The 23,902-nt window shown below is 31.8% G+C and overlaps 1 protein-coding gene across 2 annotated transcripts; it reads right to left on the reverse strand.

The window, feature by feature from the left end:
* Positions 1-332: 332 nt before the first annotated feature.
* On the reverse strand, positions 333-23,090 carry Sur (Sulfonylurea receptor). Of its 2 annotated transcripts, XM_070311722.1 has the most exons (33): positions 22,843-23,090; positions 22,021-22,094; positions 20,051-20,296; positions 14,611-14,871; positions 14,164-14,266; positions 11,417-11,644; positions 10,954-11,151; positions 10,731-10,877; positions 10,362-10,565; positions 10,054-10,191; positions 9,684-9,846; positions 9,306-9,484; positions 9,101-9,226; positions 8,663-8,900; positions 8,484-8,589; positions 8,131-8,392; positions 7,895-8,032; positions 7,462-7,704; positions 7,106-7,347; positions 5,926-5,991; positions 5,780-5,839; positions 5,603-5,697; positions 5,245-5,471; positions 4,894-4,911; positions 4,690-4,830; positions 4,370-4,551; positions 3,834-4,005; positions 3,363-3,600; positions 2,980-3,107; positions 2,576-2,763; positions 2,348-2,451; positions 946-1,142; positions 333-578 (listed from the first exon to the last, which is right to left on the reverse strand). In XM_070311722.1, the coding sequence occupies exons 3-33, from the start codon at positions 20,275-20,277 to the stop codon at positions 423-425; spliced, it is 5,175 nt and encodes a 1,724-aa protein (XP_070167823.1). In that variant the 5' UTR covers positions 20,278-20,296; positions 22,021-22,094; positions 22,843-23,090; the 3' UTR covers positions 333-422. The 2 variants fall into 2 exon arrangements, with proteins under 2 accessions (XP_070167823.1, XP_070167821.1); XM_070311720.1 differs by lacking the exon at positions 22,021-22,094 and having other exon boundaries at positions 4,690-4,911.
* Between the last annotated feature and the right edge of the window lie 812 nt (positions 23,091-23,902).

Consider the following 23,902-nt stretch of genomic DNA (forward strand, 5'->3'; position numbering starts at 1 on the left):
AAGGTACGTGTTCAAGCACGGTTGGATTGTGGTTTTAGATCGCTTGCACTAGGCTATATATCCTTGTTTCTTCTTTACACGCGCGTGTATATATACATATATATAAATTATAAATATATTTAACGTTTATACACATTATTTCAACATACGTTACATGTATAATATTTATAATCTATTTTCTTTTATTTACAAAAAATCATAAATTATCTTAAATATATTCATGATACAAAAATAAAATATTGTTCAAAGATAGGAAATTAGTCACATATATTAGTATAACAAATAAAAATATATTATTCTTATAATATAGTAAAAAAAATATACTTCTTTAGAGTCTTTTCAAAATTTTATCTTAATCAATATATTATGATCAATTAAATTGTGAAGTCAATTGACACGTAGTTTTTTTTTTTTTTTTACAATCATTGTGGTTCGTCACCTTGGTTAATCGTTTTGACCATTGTAGAAAAGATTCCGTTTTGTTGCTGCATTAAATCATTCGGTGAGCCCTCCTCGATGATTCTGCCTTCGTCAAGAACAACAATACGATCGCAACCTAATAAAGCCGCCGCTCGATGCTGCGAAAATATTAATAATAATAATTGTTAAAATTTTGTATCTAATCTCATTATAACGAAATTAAATTTAAGATAGTGTAAGAATTTTAATGTTGCAACATGTTATAAATAATAATAATAAAATGTTGAATTAAAATTAATATATTAAATATGTTAAATATATAACGTTATTAAAAAAATAAATTTATGCAAATGTGATAATTTTAGAAGACAATTTCAACTTTGTAAGTGTTGTGCAGATTTAATAAACATATATTTTTTTATGATTAGTTGAACATTTAAAAACAGTTAAAGTTGGTCGTTCGTTGATAAAACGAATTATTTACTTGGCAAAATGCATATTTAATTTATAAAAATATCTACTAACCGCGATAATGATCACAGTTTTGTTCTCGAAGGCAACGGCAGCCGCTTTTAGAAGCGACTTTTCGGTGAGTACATCGAGCGCACTAGTTGCTTCATCGAGTACAATGATATTTGATCGTTGAAGAATCGTACGTGCCATACAAAGGAGTTGTAACTGACCGGCTGAAAAATTTTCACCGCCTTCTCGTACCTCGAGATCTATCAAAATTATATTCTATTACATGCTGTATGTGTCTTGTATACATACCCACAACGTTCTTATTTTTAAAATATCTTCTTTTATATTATGTTCATTATAGGACTTGGTTAGAGGGCGTGTGAGTGAGGGGAGGCGTGCTGAATGCGTGCTTTAGTATGGGCTAAAATTTGTAAGTACAGGGAGTAAGAGAGGTATTTTTGTAAGGTAGGATAAAATAAGTGAATAGGAAGGAAGCAGGGTGAGGGAAGGTAGGTGTAGGGGAGCAATAGTTTAGTCGTAATAAAGCAGGAAAGGGAACGACAAAGGATTGAGGTTAGAATGTCGAAACTGCCAATGTATAAAAATAGACGGCAAGAGTCGGTAAGGAAGGTATTTGCAAGAAGGGAAACCCATTGGAGGATGGTAAAGAAGGTACGGTAAAAAGAAAGGTAACGTTTGCACTTAAGGGGGATAAGGATAGCGGTTAGGAAGTTGAAAATGAAGAAGGCAGTAGGGGTGGATGGAATACTGATAGAAGCTTGGAAATTCGGAGGAGGTGCAGTGAAGAAAGGGCTGGTGAAAATATTGAGACAGATATGGAAAGAGGGATATGTACCCAAGGACTGGAAAATGTCAATAATTGTCTCATTGTATAAGAGAGGTGATACTAATAAGGCTGGTAACTATAGAGGCATATCTTGGCTGTGCTCGGCTTATAAGATATATGCTGAGATTTTGAGGAACAGACTTGAAGACGAAACAGAGAGACTGAGTTTGCTACCGGAAAGCCAGACAGGATTCAGAAGAGGAAGGTCTACAATAGATAATAGAAATAAATATTGGTTAGGGGAGGAAGCGTATGCCTGTGTATTTTGCGGTATAGGCAAGGATTGTATAAGTATTATTTTAAATTGTGATGTGTGTGTAACTAAAAGATGGTTTATAGAAATAGGTAAGGATGAGAATGAAGTAGAGGAAAAATTGTGGAACGATGTGTTAGATGATGCGAAAGGAAGGAAAATTTGGAAGGAGAAGGAGAAGGTTATAAGAAAAATAGGATTATAAGATAGTTATTAGTTATAAGTAGTTATAAGGGTATGCATGAGAAAATGAGAAAGGGATGTGAGTTATAGGTATTGTGTAAACCAAGTCCACTTCTTGGCGTTAAGCTGAAGTTAAATAAAGATATATATTATGTTCATTATATAAATTTATTTACACATACTTAGTCCTTCTGGATGCGAAGCTATAGCATCTTTGACTTGAGAGAGTTCCAAGGCATGCCAGATTTCTTGGTCCTCATGTTCTGAAAGTGGATCTAAATTTTCTCTACGAGAAATAATTTACCAAGTTATAACTTTCATAAAGTATCCGAGTCGAAAAGAGTATTAAAGACTTTGAACGTTTTTCGTAACAAGAGACTTGCGAAATTTCACTGTTTATATATACAGACCTAATTGTGCCGCTAAACATTATTGCATCTTGCGGTATGGCCGATAACCGCGATCGTAATATTCTAAGAGGCACTTGCCGGATGTCGATCCCGTCTAATAAAATACGTCCTTGACTGATTTCGATTAACTGAAAGAGAGCCATCACGGTAGATGATTTTCCGCTACCGGTTCTTCCACAAATGCCCAACTATACAAATATTAATTTTGTATGTGCGTGTTCATAATATATCTTTATTTCCTTACATATTAAACGAAAAAAACAAGATAATTTAACATTTGTTTTATTTATCTTATCTATTATTATTTTGAGAGATACTGTTTTATTATTATTTACTATAATAATTATTACTTATATTATATTAATAAAAATTATTTTTTTTTTATTAATTGTAGATTTAATTACCTTTTGCCCGGCTGGTATTTTCAAAAACAAGTCTATGATCACCGGATTTCTGTCTACATCGTAGCGCAGAGAGACGTTCTCAAAAACAATCTCACCCTTATTAGGCCAATCATCGGCCACTCGTAAATCTAAGACCCGAAAAATATAATTAATATATATATAATAAAGAAGGTAATGGGAAATAACGAAGTATAGAGAGAATATGAAGATATTTAAAAGATACTTTTATATCATCAATAAAGTACTTCGTACTTCGTGTTTTAATATTTTAAAATTAAAACCCAGAAAATAAAAATTTAATAAAGAAAAAATTAAGTAATGAAAAAATTTTGTTAAATAAATACTTATAAATTATTGATAAAATTTCAAGCTGAAATAGTTACCGTTTTCGTGATATTTCTCTGGTTGCGCGTTTCTGTATGCGGAAATTCGGACCACACTTCCCATATACATTTCGATTTCTGCAGTAAACTTGACCACCCAGTTCAAATATATCGGTACCAAGAGAGTATAATTGATCGCTAGGCCCACTAGAGCAGGTGTTACGCGGCTTGGGTATAATTCTGCGGAAAGTAAGGCCGCAAAAATAGCTGTTACCACAATAACAGCGCCTAGATAATCCTGAAAATATTTATCAAACTATGAAAAGATTGTTTATTAGAATCAAGAAATCTGAGACGTTTCGTACATACCGATATGATTCATAAAGTATATATATGTATATAATTATTTGTATCAAATAATATTGTATTAATGTAAATTTTTTAATGCTAATCACGATTATCAAATTTTCAATGATTGGCTTTCGAATCTAAATTTTTTAATATTCAATGCACTTTGCTCGTTATTTTTACCAATGCGATGCCGAGCCACCTGCTGCTGGTATTTAGAATAAGAAACGCGTTGGTGTTTATGTCGAGACGTCTCATTGTTTCCTCCATAAAACGGTTTTCTTGCTTGAATGCCCTCAGTGTCGGAAGGCCGGACAAAGTTTCTGAGAAATGCGCTGCTACCGGTCCCCTCGTGCTTCAGCCATACATATAATTATTTATACATTCCCGCTTATAGGAAGCGAGAGATGCGAAAGAAACTTAGTGACTATCTTCGAATTAGAGAGAAGAAATCTATTAAATATTTATAAATGCATGCTGTCTCGTTCATATTGTCTTTCACTTGGACAGTTATTATCAATTATTATTATTTAGTTAGTTATCATCTGTAATTTTTATATGAATGTCATAAATCACTTGTGCACATTGTAAACTATTAATTTTTTGAATAAGGAGATAAGAGAGTTAAAAGAAATTTTTAAATAATTTTTTTTATGGAATTATGTCAATTTATTAAAAGGTTTATACGAAAAATTATGATAAGATACTATCAATAATACCTTCCGTCTAGTTGTTGCAATTGTCTGGCGCTTCGCCTGTAGAATCTTTGTAATATATAATAAGCGCAGCTGGTTGGTACAGCGGCGATTAAAAACCACGGTGAAATAATAACATTGACAATCATCGCCGAGCCACAAAGTAATACAAAGGATGTTAATCTCTTGATCGATGTAGATAATTTCTTAAAAAAAAAATAAAAAAACATTGAAATGGAAATTAATTTGCGTATAAAATAATTTTATATTTTTCAATTATCTTTAACGACACATAATTCGTCGTTACTTTATCCTACATTGTCAGTATGAGACGGAATATTAACCTTGTCTATGACACCCATATCGGCACTAAATCTATTTAAGATCTTTCCGATTGGATTATAGTCGAAGAATGAGATAGGCGCGCCGAGTAATCCAGCGATGGCTTCCTGGTGTAATTTGCGTCTAGCTCTGGCACCTGCCCACTGTCCTGCTACATTATACAAAACTGATAAAAGGATAGAGCTCACGGATATGATGATGTATACCTTGAAATAGGATACCGTCTGCAAAAAAAAAAAAAAAAAAAAATTGCTCGATTAAAAGAAAACACGAATATATCACATCGTTATTTCTTATTTTATTGTAAATATGATATTTCCATTAAATTTTCAAGCATGTAAATATTATCTTGCAATAGTAATTATTATTAATATTTAATAATAATATCATTAATACAATATATAGATTAATTGATTTTATTGATTAATATTTTGATGCAGAGAGCTGATTAAATACACTCTTTTTTCTTGAATTATGAATTTTGAGATGATACACGAATGCGATACTTTTGTCGCTTACGTAATTAATCGATGCCAATATTACAACTATCTATTTACATCCTGATCATTCGTCGACGAATAAACGCTTTGATCCGTCCATCGGCTCAACCAGAGATCGGTATATACGCGAAGAATTTGATAGGCCAATGCTGCTACAATGTAAACGAGTCCTGGCATCCATCCACCGGACTTTGGATATTCCATCCAAGTCATTCGAGTTACCATCCCACTTTTATCGTCGATTTCAAATTCATTTTCTTCATTTGCATCCTCACCGTCCAGAGCTAAGAAAGATTCCAAAATCATAATAAATATTTTAAGAAAAAAGAAAAGAAAGAGAGGGGACCATGTATATATAAAAACAGATTCAAAGATATATATGCAAAATTATATATAAATAGTTTTGATAACTAACTGTCTTCCATGTCATCCATATCGTCACTGATTCGCGATTCTATCGATAGAAATCGTTTTACCGGAAAATGATCGCGTTCCTGTTGTTGACTAATTCTGAAAGAGATAAAAAAAAACAACTTGAATTTGAATTATTTACTTGTAATTTCGTAATAATTTTTTTTCCTGCTGTAATTACTTATTAGAATTTAGTATCAGTCGACTTTTGTCTCTGTTTATTGCCATTTCTTCCGGATATCTAAAATTTGAATTATTATGTTTTTATATGTAAAATATGTTTATACATGTAAATTATTTATTTATATGTAAAAAGAAAATTGAAACCTTGTGGAGAAGAATTGTTTTAGCATACTGTTGGGCTGTCCGTTGTCGTAAGTGTTGTTTCTTTTTCTGCACGAAAATTAGATACAAGAGATAAGGCTAATTAATTAAGAATGTACAGGGTATCCTAGACCCTAGACCGTACAGCCCTTTTCTTTCAAAAACTAAGCATTTTAGAGAAAAATGTTTTCAACAAAAATTGTATAGTTTTGAGGGGAACATAACATAATGTCATTGGTTTGACCTTGGATGGCATAGTTAAGGTCAAGTCAAGGACACTTTTAATTTCTTAAATGGAACCCCCTATTTTTTATTGCATATCCTTATAGCTTAACTCAAGAGCTTTCCAAAACACTATAATAAAGTATTTTTTCATTAAATACTTTTTGAGTTATTTTATATTTTAATCTGACATATTTTGATATAAAAAATTAAATATCTTGTAAAATATTTAATTTGCGATAATCTTACCGTAATACTTTTATGTACAGAATAATGAGACAAATCAATTAGTGCAAAAAAAAACCAATAATTATTTAAAAAAATACATTGTAAATAATTTTCTTAAAAACAATTATTGTTTATACTAATTTATTTGTCTCGTTATTTTGTACATAAAAGTATTACGATAAGATTATCAAAAACTAAATATTTTACAAGATATTTAATTTTTTATATCAAAATATGTCAGATTAAAATACAAAATAACTCAAAAAGTACTTAATGAAAAAATACTTTATTATAGTGTTTTGGAAAGCTCTCGACATATGCTGTAAGAATGTGCAATAAAAAATAGGGGATTCCATTTAAGAAATTAAAGGTGTCCTTGACTTGACCTTAACTATGCCATCCAAAGTCAAACCAATGACACCATGTTATGTTCCCCTCAAAACCACACAATTTTTGTTGAAAACGTTTTTTTTCTAAAATGCTTAGTTTTTGAAAGAAAAGGGATGTACGGGTAGTCTAGGACACCCTGTATAATTATATCTTATACTATCTTATACTCATTTTTCTTATTTATTATGTAATTGCAAAGAAATAATTCAATATTAAATTTTAAAAATTTGTGACGGATAATGCTAAAGATTTTTGCTAAAGAAAAATCAAATTTTGCATCAAAGACCTGATGACATGGATGGTCCAGGTTTCTTCTTATAGCGTAAAACAGGAAAGTTTATACCTCGATGCCACGTGTTCTCGATTCTCGAGAATCATCGGTGTGCTGCTCTGTCGAAGAACCGGCGGTGGTCGCCGATTTTGCGTTTGAAAACTCGTCGATCTGTCGCGATACGTCTTTGATCGTTTTCTAACGATATTCCATTCTTCCGTTGGTACCGGAAGATCAGTGAGATCGTGACTCAGATATCTCGATCCAGATAAAGTTGTTCGGCGCAATCTTAAAGGTACAAATGCTGGAGGATTCTGAAAGAGTGATTTATAACAAAATAATGTTATCGTCGCGATAATATATATTATCTTTACATTAAATTTCTGATTAAAGATATCTCGTTAATACATTCTGTCCTTTTTACTTACCACATGGGCATCGCGGTCGATGATCCACGATCCGTCGCTGGCGTGTCTTTTTGTTACACCAATTCCAATTCTAGAGACTAGTCTAATCAAGGACCATCTATCCTTGGCAGTTTTTTGAAAATGATTTTCATTCTTCTGTCTTGAATCCGCGATTTGCCATTCGGTCGCCAATTCAGGATCCATATCCTCGATACTGGATTTTGTTCCAACAGCACAGACTCGACAGTTATCCATGACAATTACCTTAAAATCAATTTTTATATACTTCTATTCTTTTTTAATAGAAATAATTACGTAATATAATAGAAATAAATTTTTTTTTTTTACAGAGAAGAATTGAAAGAAAAATATATTTTTATTTGTGCACAATGTAATATGTTAAATCTTTGAAAAAAATTAATATAGAATATTCATGTCAATAAAATCGCAAAACCTGATGAGCAGCTTGTAATAGGTCCAATCTGTGAGTGACCATAATCACAGTTCGACCGCTTCTCAACATGAGTTTTCTCACGCCATGATCAAAGATCTGTCGACCAACGTGCTGATCTAACGCCGACAATGGATCATCCTGCAAGCAATTTTTAACATAAAAATTTTACGTATAAATCTTTCGCGCAAGAAATTGATACATTAATATTAAATGTAACATAAAATACAAACACGAACCAGGAGGATGACATCGGCATCACTGTAAAATGCTCGAGCTATAGTGACTCTTTGTTTCTGCCCACCGCTCAAATTGATACCCCGTTCACCTATCCTAGTTAAATCTCGACCGGGAAGTATATCCACGTCCGGTTGAAGTGCGCATGCACGCAGAACGTTACGATATCTTCGTGATCGATACGCCGAACCGAAGAGAATATTGTCCCTCAAAGTTGCGTTTTGAAGCCACGGCCGTTGCGCTACATACGCGATCTTCAGACCCCTGATAAGATGACATGCGATACTTTTAGCTCATAAAATATTATCATCGTTATTTCTTGTTTTTTTTTTTTTTTTTTCCTTATTGTAATTACTTGGTCCACTCAATGTTTCCGTTGATTCTTTGAATCTCTCCTAAGAGCGCCGACAATAAAGAGGTCTTGCCACTTCCGATCTTTCCTACTATTATCGTCAGCTGTCCTAAAATAATGCAAACGAAAGAGATGAATAATTCAACACTTTATTATAATTTTTTTTTTTTAATTTTATTCACCTCGCGGAAAATTAAGAGCGTTAATGATTAATTTATTTTCATCAGGTCCCCAAGCGAAAGTACTCGATCCAATTCTAACGACGGATTCCGGGACTTCCGGATCTTTCTCGAATACTGTATCAATCGAGGAGTTAATTGTCAAATTAAACTCGCTCGAGATATTCGCTCGCGGATGTTCCTCGTCCTCCACTATGTTAACGAGCGATCCGAAAGTTGTCAGACTGTTAATAACTTCGACCTTGAAGAAAATAACGCGCGTTGTATTGAGTTGAATTATCGAATTATAAAATACAATGTTTTATCAAAATTTAATTGCGCTTTGACAATTGTAGTTAAAAAAAAAAAAAAAAAAAAAAAAAAGTTTTTTTCGTAATCTATATAAAAGGGAATTTAATCAAATATTATTAGTTATTTTTTGTTTGTTTAAGAAGTACTCACATCATTATCGATACTGGAATTTGTCATTGACAATGTATCTGCGGCCGATTTACGATCGTTTGGTTCGGGGAGGATATTTACGATCTCTGGCAGGAAAAGAAACTCCTCTAATCTCGTTGTAGAAGTCTACAAAGAGATACCGTAAAGAATGTCTCACGGAGACTGAATATGAAAAGTAGTATCTCAGTAACGCGTAATTCCTCACTAAAGCGTTGATGATAATCGGCACTATCGCCGGAAAGATGAAGAGCGGCACGGTCAGCTGTGAAAAGAGCGCGAGACTGGCAAAAACGTTTCCCGCATCAAGATTTCGTTTCTCCAACCAGAAATAAGTTCCGAATGTGCAGAGGGTCATCAGAACGGAGGAGGCATGCGTCAGAAAGTCTGCGATATTAACGTATAAATTAACTTATTCAATTTTTTAAATTAAATTTTATCAGGAGAATAACCGAATTATAAAACTTATTAAAATTATAGGTATTAAATTATAAAAAATTGTATAGAAATTTAATCTCCCGCATCTTTTCCCGTGTCTTATACACGTTATATGATATAATGGATATTTTAATGTAAGAAAAATTACTGATGGCTGCCCAATACACTGAATCCTTATTTGACAGTTTTAATTCCTGATTCCGGGTTGTGCGTATGCGATCCTCGAAAACATTTTCCCAGGCACGTAGTTTGATAAGTCGCATCCCTTGAAGAATTTCATTAACTAGACGTAGTCGCGCGTCACTCCTTTCCTGAAGATATTTTGCGATTATTATTATTAAATATTAAACGAAAGATTATACTGTTATATTAATTAAATAACATAATATGATTGATATACTTTATTATTATTGAATTCGTTCTACTGGCTGATTGAAATTTTTTTAAAAAGAATCAGAAAAAAATGGAGTAATTGAAAAAATTTGAGAAGACGATTAAAAAATTAAGAAATAACCTACTGCTATGGACTTGGAATTTTCCGACATTCGTTTCCCGAGAAGGAGCTGCATCGGTGTGACGATCAATATGCAGCAAATCGCTCCCACAATTGCACTGACACCCAATTTTAAATATAGAAGGAAGATGATAACAGCGATCTATACAAATTAAAAAAAGAAAAGGATCTATAATAAAAGAGATTATCCTGCGTTAACTGTCGAAATTTCTTCGCGATATAAATAACTTTTTTTCTGAAATGTTACATAATAGAGACATGTAATACATGCATTACATAATAATGTTGCTCTGTGTATTTAAGTATCTTTACTTTTAACGGAATGGCCCAGATATAATGACCGATCCAGAAGAAACTCATTACGTTATACGCGTCCTCGGACATGAGATTTGTCAAAGTTCCAATGTCAAATGCTTGTTGACAACAGTGTTGATCTTTTTTTTCTTTGTCGGATGGTTTTTCTTCCTCAGAAATACTCCAAGAAGATAGTCGAAGAGCCTTATCATAAATTAACGCCTGAACAATTCAATAAAATTTCATCAAGTTTTATTTATCCAGTATTTCTTCGAATGACAAGCAGGATAGAAAAAATTCTCTCCAGATTCTAAATTAAATACTTTGCATTTATTTTCAATAATCCTGAATAATTCTGCTCTCGTATAACGCTGGTAATTACACTACCTGAAGAGCTGTTCGCAAACGTATTCCTTCAACGCAGAGTATATGAGTAGAAGCTTGGCTTATTGTACTTTGCAAAATGGTCGCAAGAAAAATCAAGATCCCCCAAAAATAGCCATTTTTTAGAATTTGAGAAAATGTCATGGCTCCCTAAATAAAGTCCATCTTTTTTAAATGGCTAGTCATATTTTAATACTGTAAAATGATATGACAGATATGACGGTACCTTCCAAGAGAAATCTTCGCTCAATGTAGTATTGTTTTGAAGATCTGACGCATAATTGATGATTTTGGAAATTGCCATAGGACCTACCAAAGTCGTAGCATCGCCTAGCAATTTTAAGACACCGCCCGCCGCGAAAGCCAACCATATTCGTTTCCAGAAACATTTCCATAATGACACTTTCTGCCCATGGCTTCGTAGCTAGGAATTTAATAATTTAACTCGTATAAATATACACGCGTAGAATATAAAAATAAATTGTGCATAAAAATAATTTTATTAATTATTAAAAATTTAATTTATGTATTAGGATGTTACTGTGTTAAAATATATGAGTATGAAATATAAAAGTGTAATCGACATATGTAATAATTATATATAATTGATTATTTGCTAAACGTATTGAAAAAAAGAATCAATCATCTTTTATAGAAATTTTTTTTTGAAAAGGAAAGAATCGATATACCCTTTCGGTTTCGTAAATATCGCGGAAATATTCGAACTGGTTCCTCGCCGTCTCCTCGTTCGGAAGTTGTCCAAGGTCGTGGAGTTCGAGTGATGCGTAATAACCGCGTGACAGCAGGTCAGTCACCCAGTGGAAGGTGATTCTGCTTAGGAACGGTGAGGCGGAGTGCGCATAGGAGCTTCGCATGTTATCGAGCCTTTTAACGGTATACCGCCTGCTCTTCTGCATCTAACAAGCAAAACCGAAATATCTTCGCGGATGTATTCACGGTGAGAAAACTAGGGTTGCGCGAGAGACCAAGACTAGTTTTGGTCTTGTCTTGATCTAGTCTTGAATTTCAAGACAAGATCGAGACAAGATTTTAAATTAATTATCAAGACAATACCAAAACTAATTATCAAGATTCTTGATCTTATCAAGAAGTCTTGGTTGTTAAAAAAAGTTATCTAATTGTTCCCGATCTCTGAACGGAGATTTTAATTAATATGGAAATAGGCGAGAAAGACAAAAAATTTTATTTATTGTTAGTAAATAAAAACATTTATAAATTTAAAAACTTTAAAAAATTCAAATTTAAAGAGTCTGCGCATCATTATCATTACACACTTTAATGTGACATAAAAATAGCGCAAATTAATTACTTTATATTACTTAATTTATAAAGTTTAATTTCAATACTTACGTTTAAAAATATATCTATCGCTTTTTGTTTTTCTGACGATATTTTATTTCTCATTGCTTTTAATCCAAATAAATCTTCATATGCTTTTTTATGATCTTTCTCCAAATGTTTTTTTAATCCAGTAGTATTACTATTTTTCATTTTTATTTCTTTAGTCAAATTTTCTTTTTGACATAATAAACATACGCCGATTTTTTCATTGTTTCTCGTTTCATACCTAAAATAAGTTTTCTATGTGCATTGTTTAACTGCACTTACTTCCGAACTTTCATTATCACTTTCGGAAATGTTTGCATGTTCAGCAGAAGAACTTGGTTTAGTTTTTAGACCGCGTCTGCATAATCGAGACGTGAGCATACGCAGTAAAGAACAAACGAAAATCGTGCTCGGCGCTTCGGATAACAGAAGAAATCAGATATACTTACTATTTTCTGTTTTTTATCAAGCTGACAAATAATTTAGCGTTAAATAAAAACTGTTAATAAAAATCAAGGCAAGACGAGACAAGACAAGATCTTTGATACAAAAATCCTCTCAAGACCAAGACAAGATTAAAATTTTCAAGACCAATACAATATTTTTGCGAATATTGTCTTGTATTGGGTCTCGTGCAACCCTAGAGAAAACCGTCTGAAGTATCTGAACGATGCGATGTTTATACATTTGGCTTTGCGTAGAGAGGAAAATTCGAGAAGTAAAACGCCACTAGCAGTTTGCCTTTATCGAGTCGAGGAAGTCGTAAACGCAGATGGTGAGAAGGCTTTTAATACATCTGTATACTTCAACTACGAGTTCCGAGGATACAATAGATATATTAACGAGTGAGAAAAGGTATATAATAGGGGTAAAAATGCCTCTTTATATTTATATAGAAAAAGTAATTCGATTATACATATCAGTTTTTCTAAATCGGAATATTTTTTTTTTGTACGACTTTAAAATAAGCAAAATCTTCGTTGAAAGTTTGCCTTATATATTTTTGTCGTCGTGCCAGCATAATAACGCTTGAACAAAAAGCACCGTATTAGCGTTCGATAAGCACGTCTCACCGATGCATGATAATAATCATTATTGTTCAAACAAACTCGCTAAATGTAAAACCGTAAAATGTAGGCACCGTCGATAAGAATATAACTTCCTTGTGCTAACTATCGGCTTAAGTTACCCTCGTTGTGAATGCCTGATGTCATCTTACGCGATCAAATTTAAACTCATACGGAAAATGAATCACGCACTTTGATCATATCGAAAAGAAAAGCGTGAATATTATCTTCGAGATGAAACCGATATGTAATGAAGAAGGGAAATTTATATTATTATATTATTAATTGAAATTATATTATAATTATAAAATCATGCGAAGTATTAGATCTACAACTTTGCTTCCGCCGTTTTTTTCCGAAATTCGAGGCTTTATTGTAAAAAACTGGTTAGGCGTTTTGAAATTGCTTGTTGAGTCACTCCCAATGATCGTGCCAATTCTTTTTGACTTTGACTCGAGTCTTCATTAAGTAATGCCTCCAATTCTGCATCTTCGAAAACCTTCTCTCTTCCACCGCTATGCCGCGCTTCGACGTGAAAATCACCGTTCTTGAAGCGTTGAAACCACTCGCGACGCGTTCTTTCATTAATAGCACGCTTCACCATAAGTATTTGAGAGCATTCGATGAGCCTCAGCCGTAGATTTCTTCATATTGAAGCAGAAAATTTAAAACCTCCCGCAAATGACGAGAATTTGGCTCGTAAACTGACATTTTCAATCGGGAATAACTTTATGACGCGGACACAAATCGACTAATGTTTCTATGGGGTTATGTTGACAGATGCCCAAGTTTATCGCATGACGTCTATGATCTATTTATTTCGACCACTACTTACCGCTAAAGCCATCTATAGGAAAACGGCGGAAGCAAAGTTGTACACCTAATACATTGAATTAAATTTCTATTTATATCTACGCTATATTGTGTAAATTGTGAGAGAATTTTACAGATATAAATTTAGATATTAATTATAAGTCTTTGATAAAAAATCTTTTCGACTGAAGGATCAAACTGTTACTCACCATACGATAAAGGGTGTAAGAATCGATAATAGCGAGTAATCCGCAACAAGCAGCGGTAATCCCCATTGTTACAACACGAATATGTCGGATGGTCAGGTTAAGCCTAAAATATTTCTTTCGGTATAATTTCCAAAATATCCCCATAAACATAAAAAAAAAACAGATAAGATAAAAATATAGTATTTTTTAAATAAGTATAAAACTATGTCGAGAGAAGTTGTCATTAGTAATAATAATGTTTTTTTATATACATAATGTGAACTAATAATGATATTTTTTACAAATAATAATAGAATTAAGAAATTTTTAATTTAATGAATAGTAATGGTTTGCAAAAAAAAAAAAAAAAAAGAACTATTTAAAGTCTTAATCAGATCGCGTATTAATTATAGGGAGAGACGGAGACATATGAGGATATATTTTATCTCATAATTATCGATAGTGTACCTGCATAAGTGTAAAAGCTTCCATACTCGGGAAAGGCCAATTATTGTAAATCCACCACCTGACACGGCGATACCAAAACCATCCCTCATCTCGGTTTCGCGATGTAATATCCAACAAAACACTACGGCGATCGTCGCCAAGATTGATGACAATGAGATCGATGTCAGAATGGATTCGCACAGTTCCAATAAAAGAATTGACAGTAGTAACATACAAAATAAGGTTCTGCTTGTGTGAAGCGGCAGAAGCGACTTAGAGGGCCTAAGCAAAGAAAGATTATTTTTTTATACTGTATAATTACCCCTACTTATTATTATTACAAATATCTATTTATCATATAAATAAAATTGCGTAATGTAAATGTGAGTGTTTAACGAAGCATTTTAATAGTGGGAATATACTAATAAATCTTATATACTATATATTAGAGAGTAATAATTTTATATTGTTAATTGATAAAAAATAAAATTATAAATCTGTGAAATTATTGAATGATCCCATACAGCACTAAAGCTTGCAACAACATTGCTGCAATATTGCAATATTGCATATTGTAGTTTAATGTTGCAGAAATATTACAAAGACATTATTTTACAATATAACTTTAGCAATGTTACAGCAACATTCCAAAAATATTCCAAAGAAAGTATTCGATAATCGCTAGTTCATTCGTTTACCGCTATGCGGCGCATATTGCGCTATCTATACCGCATTTAATTTTTAGTCACGATGATTACATAAAGTTTACAAAGAGCGTCTAATAAGATTAAAGATATAATAACTATTTTTATTAGCTTAAATTGTATGATATAACCCCAACACAGGGGCCTCAGACATTGGACTAAGAATTCTTTTTAATAGTTTCCATTCTTATATAAAATCAAAAATTTGATAATAATTTTTTTACATGCAAAATACTTCAGATTTTAATAAATAAATTTTGAGATTATATGAAGACAAGAGAGATGTGAAAAAACTTGTATGCGTAAATCCACCACAATCTTTTTGCATATCTGAATATTTCGGATACAAAGAGATTGTGAATTTACAAAATTGCAAATTGAGTTTTTTCTTATTTCTCTTAGATATTATTTGTCACTGAAGGAAGTCGAATATGTACCGAAAAATTTGCAATTTATAATTTCGTTATTATTATAATACAGAAAATCTATATGCACACTAAATCCTGATTCTTATATGCCTAATTTCTTATTATTTTTTTCATATGTTAAAGATATTATGTCGATAAATATACATAAAGCATTATTGCATATATATTATATTGCTATGTTGCTGCAATATTATATTGCAATATTTCTGTAGGCGGAAATTTTACTGTTGCTGCAATATCATAACAACGTTGCAGCAACATTTCGTAATGTTTCTGCAATGTTGCAATCTTGCAGAAAAATGTTGCTGCAATGTTGTTGCAATCTTGCGGTGCTATATGGGTAGTTAGTTAAAATAAAGAAATATAATAGCGAAATAGTACGTTTTTATGAATGCAATCTGTAATCGCGTCAGGTATGCGAGCATATTCGATGGGTAAAGTATGAGTAGGCAGTTGGGTTTATACGCGCCTTAACGAATTTAAATGATCTCTGACAAATGAGTCATTCTACTTGCGATTTTCTAAATCTTTAGATATATCGCCTGATCTTGATCATGATGTTACTGGAGTCAGCTTGGTTTATCCTTGTGGGTATTCGGTGTATTGCGTAAAGTAAATATAAGATTGAAAAATATCAGAGGGTGACTTTCGTAAAATAGATATGCGTCGTATTTCGAGGCTTGCTATGAAAAAAAATATAATAAATAAAAGTAAAAAATATAACTCATATTTTTATCTCTGCCCTTATTTGAAAAAGATGTTTATAGAAAGTTTATATCGCACGACAAAGGAATATTGATATATTGAAGTTTCTATTCACGCGCCCTGTTATTAATTACGCAATAATGGTGAACAGTATACATCCAATTAGCTAATTTGTAGATGAACATACTTGAAAAAAATTTGTTCCCATTTGCAATTGCGAAGTACAAAACATCAGTTTATTGATATATAAAAAAATTTATATTTAATTTATAATAAGCAATCAATATTATTAAGATTATTCGAATGATGATTGCTGACGTAAATCAGCGATCACGTGCAGAGTATCTTTATCTTACGAGAGAAAGAAGAGGACACGAGAGATAAAGAGAGAGAGAGAGAGAGAGAGAGAGAGAGAGAGAGAGAGAGAGAGAGCGAAAATTGCAACCTGTTATTAATTATTCCTATAATTAACACGAGGCGTCTCTCTCTCTCTTTCTCTTTTTCTTTCTTTCTCTTTTTCCACGCATGAATACATTTTGCTACTCCGTTTCATTAAATGCCTTATAATAAAAAAGCACGTAGTATCGATGAAGTATATCGATCGCGATTAACGGAATTGCTTCATTTGCATGCAGCAACAATTCCAAGCACTAAGAAAAGGCGTATGTAATTATTATATAATGTGGTAATCATATACAGGGTATTCTAGACCACCCGTACACCCCTTTTCTTTCAAAAACTAAGCATTTAAAAAAAAAATATTTTCAACAAAACTTGTATAGTTTTGAGGGGAACATAAGATGGTGTCATTGGTTTGACCTTGGATGGCATCTTTAAGGTCGAGTCAAGGACACCTTTAATTTCTTAAATGGAACCCCCTATTTTTTATTGCATATTCTTATAGCTTATGTCGAGAGCTTTCCAAAACACTGTAATAAAGTATTTTTTGAGTTATTTTATATTTTAATCAATTAGTGTAAAAAAAAACAAATAATTGTTTAAAAAAATACATTGTAAATAATTTTCTTAAAAACAATTATTTTTTATACTAATTGATTTGTCTTATTATTCTGTACATAAAAGTATTACGATAAGATTATCAAAAACTAAATATTTTACAAGATATTTAATTTTTTATATCAAAATATGTCAGATTAAAATATAAAATAACTCGAAAGGACTTAATGAAAAAATACTTTATTGTAGTGTCTTGGAAAGCTCTCGAGGTAAGCTATAAGAATATGCAATAAAAAATAGGGGGTTTCATTTAAGAAATTAAAAGTGTCCTTGACTCGACCTTAACGATTCCATCCAAGGTCAAACCAATGACACCATCTTATGTTCTTCTCAAAACCATACAATTTTTGTTGAAAACGTTTTTCTCTAAAATGCTTAGTTTTTGAAAGAAAAGAGGTGTGCGGGTGGTCTAGGACACCCTGTATAAAATAATTGCCGGGTAAGAGATCCATTAATAAAATTTCTAATACTTGCTCCGGATTTATGTATTATATTTCGAAGTGTAATGTTAAGTTGATATTATGAAGATTGTAGACAAAGTATTTCAATTTCTATCGGAGAAAAGATATTTATATATTTGCTACGCGCGCGTATCAAGATATTTTTAAATATTACTTAATTTTCGAATATTTCACGACGGTTATAATAGATTTTTTTCGTAAGCATTAGAATATTATATCTTTTTTTTTTTGCATATTGTTCAAATATCTCAAATAGAACAAAATTTAATATCTAATGTTAAATTTTATGAAACATCTTATATACTGAAAAAACTTGAAAAATAGAAAATAGAAAAATATATGAGCATTCATAGTAATAGAAAATTTGTTCAGACCGCGTGATTAGTTAAACGTAATTCAGTTGTACTTTGACAAACAAGATATAGAGTCATTGCGAAAATACCGCAAAATTTATCAACCTGCTGCTTCTGCGAAGCGTGAAATTACGTTGCAACGTGCTGCTTTAGTTTAGCATATGAAAATAATCAACATGCTTTTTTGAGAAACCAACTGCTAAGCACCGTAAATGTGCTTGGTAAGTGAGTAATTGGAAAACTAAGTTTCAAAGAAGCTCACAGCTTTTATCTCAATTCTCGTGTTAGTTTTTTTGAAATTTAGTTTTTCAATATTATATATATATATACAGGGTGTTCTAGACCACCCGTATACCCCTTTTCTTTCAAAAACTAAGCATTTCAGAGAAAAACGTTTTGAACAAAAATTGTATGGTTTTAAGGGGAACATAAGATGGTGTCATTGGTTTGACCTTGGATGGCATCGTTAAGGTCAAGTCAAGGACACCTTTAATTTCTTAAATGGAACCCCCTATTTTTTATTGCATATTCTTATAGCTTATGTCGAGAGCTTTCTAAAACACTATAATACAGTATTTTTTCATTAAGTACTTTTTGAGTTATTTTGTATTTTAATCTGACATATTTTGATATAAAAAATTAAATATCTTGTAAAATATTTAGTTTTTGATAATCTTACTGTAATACTTTTATGTACAGATTAATGAGACAAATCAATTAGTATAAAAAATAATTGTTTTTAAGAAAATTATTTACAATGTATTTTTTTAAACAATTATTTGTTTTTTTTTTACACTAATTGATTAAAATATAAAATAACTCAAAAAGTACTTAATGAAAAAATACTTTATTATAGTGTTTCGGAAAGCTCTCGAGGTAAGCTATAAGAATGTGCGATAAAAAATAAGAGGTTCCATTTAAGAAATTGCAGGTGTCCTTGACTTGATCTTAACGATGCCATCCAAGGTCAAACCAATGACAACATCTTCCCCTCAAAATCATACAATTTTTGTTGAAAACGTTTTTCTCTAAAATGCTTAGTTTTTGAAAGAAAAGCGATGTACGGGTGGTCTAGAACACCCTATATATTATAATGTTATTAATATTTATTACCACTCTTTGTTTATTGTTACATGAAACCGTATAAATATAATATATGACTGATTATTCTGAAATTCGTTATGTACGAATAGATGGATTAATAATAATATACATATGTATATATTACTTGGAATCTGTCATGGATAGTTGTTATAAAAGTAACGCGGAAAGATGATGAAAGAACATGTTGTATTCCAGACAATAATAATTAATTCAAGGATGACGTATAATTACCGGCGGCTTACGTCTTATGGCGTCAAATGGAATAAATTCTTCGGGATGAACATAACTCTCGTTTGAATCATAGGACATCCCCAAACGAATAGAACATTTCGTTTAATTGAAACTTGCTTCAATTAAGCCCGAAAGTTCTCGCGTACTATTTAAGTAACATATGTAACAGATGTTCTGTTACAATACGCTGACACGCGAGAAATTTCGTATTCTTAGATAGTACGTATACATACGTTGATATCTCGCGTTTCCCATTTTAGATCGCTATGTAATTATATGACATTGAGATAAAGCAATATTTCTATTCGTCTAACTAATTGCGTGAGAAATAACTGTCCCATAAATAAAGTTCGATTTTCGACAAATGATTATTCGTGAGTTATAAAATTATTATAATTTTATTACAAGTTAAAATACTGGCTCTCTCAGACGGGATATTCTCTTTTTCTTCAACTTACTTTCTGACCGCGCTGCATTTGTATTTGAAAATTAAAATCGCAGCAACGAGTGTTGTAAAAATATTGACGAAGATGTTCATCAGCTCGACGAGACACTCGGTCGTTGATGGCAAGTCATTTTCCGGCACCTGGAACACCGTGCCGTTTTCGGCACGCCAGAGCCAAATGATCCGTTTTGTAGATCTCGGAAGTATATGTAGAAATTTGTATTGCTTGCAGAAATCCATTTCGATGCGTTCAGTATCTCTGACAACACAAAGTATCATTTATGTGACTCATTAGAGTCGCATCTAGAAAAGCGAATATTTATGTGCCATTTGGATCGGACGAGATGGCAGATAAAGAAATCAGAGACAAAACCAAGCATGATATTATATGTGAAAAGAATGAGAAACGTGTGTGCATATGTATGCATATTTGCATTTCTATATAGAAAAGAATAAGTATGTCAAATATTCACATGTAGATTGAAATAAATTACGCGCGCTGGAATATTCAGACTTAAATATTTAGACTCTCTCTTTCCGGAATAAATTGTACGCTAGAGTATGCACATTACCGGATAATCGGAGATCTCATTTATTTAAGTTATACTTTTATATTGACGTCACAGTAGAGTCATTCACGAATAAGATCCGCCTTTTGTACGGGAAAATCATCCGCGCATCACGTGATCCATTTTCGCATTTTAACACGTTTTCTAAAAATATACCGAGGCGTCGAATAACTTTCTACATTCGATAATTTAGGAGCGCGTGTGCATCAAACTTCATAATTCATCCCTTGTTACTGGAGATGTAATTTAGGAAGGTCAAGGATAAAATCAATAGAATTAAATGAAGTTTTACGCGAAGTTGCAATATACGAGATACGTAAAAGCCATTTCTCGCTACCCATACAGCACTAAAGCTTGCAACAACATTGCTGCAATATTGCAATATTGCATATTGTAGCAATGTTGTTGCAAGCTTTAGTGCTATATGGGTAGCGAGACATGGCTTTTACGTATCTCGTATATTGCAACTTCGCGTAAAACTTCATTTAATTCTATTGATTTTATCCTTGACCTTCCTAAATTACTTTAATGTTACAGAAATATTACAAAGACATTATTTTACAATATAACTTTAGTAATGTTACAGCAACATTCCGAAAATATTACAAAAAAAGTATTCGATAATCGCTAGTTCATTCGTTTACCGCTATGCGGCGCATGTTGCGCTATCTATTCCGCATTTAATTTTTAGTCATGATGATTGTATAAAATTTACAAAGAGCGGCTAGTAAGATTAAAAAGATATAATAACTATTTTTGTTAATTTAAGTATCGTATGATATGACCCCAATATAGGGGCTCAGACATTGGACTAAGAATTCTTTTAATAGTTTTCATTCTTATATAAAATCAAAAATTTGATAATAATTTTCTAATATACTTCAGATTTTAATAAATAAATTTTGAGATTATATGAAGACAAGAGAGATGTGAAAAAACTTGTATGCGTAAATCCACCACAATCTTTTTGCATATCTGAATATTTCGGATACAAAGAAATTGTGAATTTACACAATTGCAAATTGAGTTTTTTCTTATTTCTCTTAGATATTCTCTGTCACTGAAGGAAATCGAATGTGTACTGAAAAATTTACATTTTATAATTTCGTTATTATTATAATACAGAAAAACTATATACACGCTAGATCCTGACTCTTATAGGCCTAATTTCTTATTATTTTTTTCATATATTAAAGATATTATGTCGATAAATATACATAAAGCATTATTGCATATATATTATATTGCTATGTTGCTGCAATATTATATTGCAATATTTCTGTAGGCGGACATTTTACTATTGCTGCAATATCATAACAACGTTGCAGCAACATTTCGTAATGTTTCTGCAATGTTGCAATCTTGCAGAAAAATGTTGCTGCAATGTTGTTGCAATTTGTTAGAATATACATACGAATAGACTATTGGATAGAAAATGGTTTCTATTATCCTGACAGTGTCATCAAATCGATCCACCAGAGTAAATTGCTAAAATCAATTAAGTTTAGAATTTTGTGATGCATCTCGAAATTATTATTGAGATACTACGCGCGTAGTGTGTTTTATTTAAATTTCGAATAAATCGCTTAATGTAACGTAATGTATCTTATTTATATTCGATCAGTTGGTGAAACGAATTCTGGAGGCAAAGAAAACGAAAAAATAATTTCTCTCTCGAAGGTTTTTTGTGCGATGCACTTTGCACTTGACAGTGATTAATGATATTGAAATGAGGAAAATCAATGATAACATTCACAAAACAAGTTTGAATTTCAATTTTGTGTTTTTCGTACATGTTATATCGTTTTGAATACATTTTGCTGCGAATAATTGTAACGCCAATGTATTTGCTAATTAATATACATTATATTACTTTTTGCTAGAATATGTAAAAATGACACTCAATTGTCACATAAATCTTAATGACATGACGTGTTTTAAAAATCTGTCCCAAGAAAAATCACATTAATCGTACAAATATTTTGTAATATTTAATTTATACTCCTTAAACAAGATAATCTTATATTTTAATCAATTTATATTAAATGAGAAGAACTTGATAAATTATTCTCGAATTATTTCAACTCTTTGACAATAAAATATAATACAAAATATATAAGATCCAATATAAATTATGCACATTCAGTTAAACTAAATAATTAATATTAAATTAAATAATCTTATTAATTCTGTGAATAAATTAAATCTTTAAACGTATTCCAATAGGTTTACTTACCAACGAGATAGATTAACTTTCTATTTACTCATAGTCCGCTTGTTCAATCATATTGACAACCCGATAATTATTTTTACGAGTGTAAACTAACATAAACGTGATACTTAATTACGTTGCGTTCGGTTTTTTTCGGATAAACGCAGAAAATTGAAATACTAGCCGGTTGTCACCTTTGGCCGTCACCTGCCGACACAAATCGCCACGTGCGCGTTACTGTCAAGTGGCACAGGAGCCACGTCCTCCCTCGCCAATGGTTCACAGTCTACTGAGATGAGAACCGGACAGAATGCCAATAGCAATTCCATATGTACCGTGAGTCACACGGTGAAAAAGATTCCGCGAACTACTGTAGCACATAGACATTGAGATACTGATATAATTTCGTTAAGTTAAAATTTCGATGTGACAGATGAGAAATTAATTCGCATGATAAACGCAATTTTTTATAACATCTTTAGCGTGGTTCCCGCGTGGTTTCTTACACTAAATTTAAAAATGTCAAAACGGCAGAAAAAGAGAAACTTAAAAATATATTGTTAAATATTAAAAAGAAAAGTTTCTCCTAAATAAAACAGAGTAGAAATTATATCATGTGTGCAAGGATTAATCTTATAAGGATTATAAGAATAATTATTTGGATTTAGCATAAAAACTTGCATTTAGATTTACCCATTATACCAATGTCATTATATATATTTAAAAAGAGAATGTAAAATATTTGAAAATAAATAATAAAATAGCTAAAAATCAAAAGAATAAAAAAAAATTCTGAAATAGTTTCGTTGCAGCGTTATTTGCGAAAATGGGTAGACGTTACTTGATAAAGAGTCCTTTTTTATCTCTACCATCGTAAAAATTTGAATTTATGGAAATTATGTTGGATCGTTGATTTTTCGACAGGAAACAAATGTAACAGTTGCGCGTCTCCGTAAGTCGCTGACATTTGCTTGTTTGACGCTATTTGCTTAGTTTTCCTGCAATAAGATCGGTCGGGAAGTATCGATAGCTGCGCCCTATTAATGGATACCATCGCTAACCATCGCTTCTACAAATCGCGTTA

The sequence above is a fragment of the Polyergus mexicanus genome, unplaced genomic scaffold, assembly GCF_030449975.1.
Source record: "Polyergus mexicanus isolate NDT 795.1 unplaced genomic scaffold, iyPolMexi1.0 SCAF_20, whole genome shotgun sequence".
NCBI classification, from domain to species: domain Eukaryota; kingdom Metazoa; phylum Arthropoda; class Insecta; order Hymenoptera; family Formicidae; genus Polyergus; species Polyergus mexicanus.

What these genes read in the sequence shown, in the direction of transcription:
- Sur (XM_070311720.1), bottom strand. Translation starts at nt 20,277, where the DNA reads ATGGATTTCTGCAAGCAATACAAATTTCTACATATACTTCCGAGATCT. An exon ending in TCGACCGCGATGCCCATGTG is followed by an intron (nt 7,348 to 7,461) that starts GTAAGTAAAAAG and finishes TCACTCTTTCAG; the next exon opens with AATCCTCCAGCATTTGTACC. An exon ending in TATGGATGACATGGAAGACA is followed by an intron (nt 5,472 to 5,602) that starts GTTAGTTATCAA and finishes AATCTTTCTTAG; the next exon opens with CTCTGGACGGTGAGGATGCA.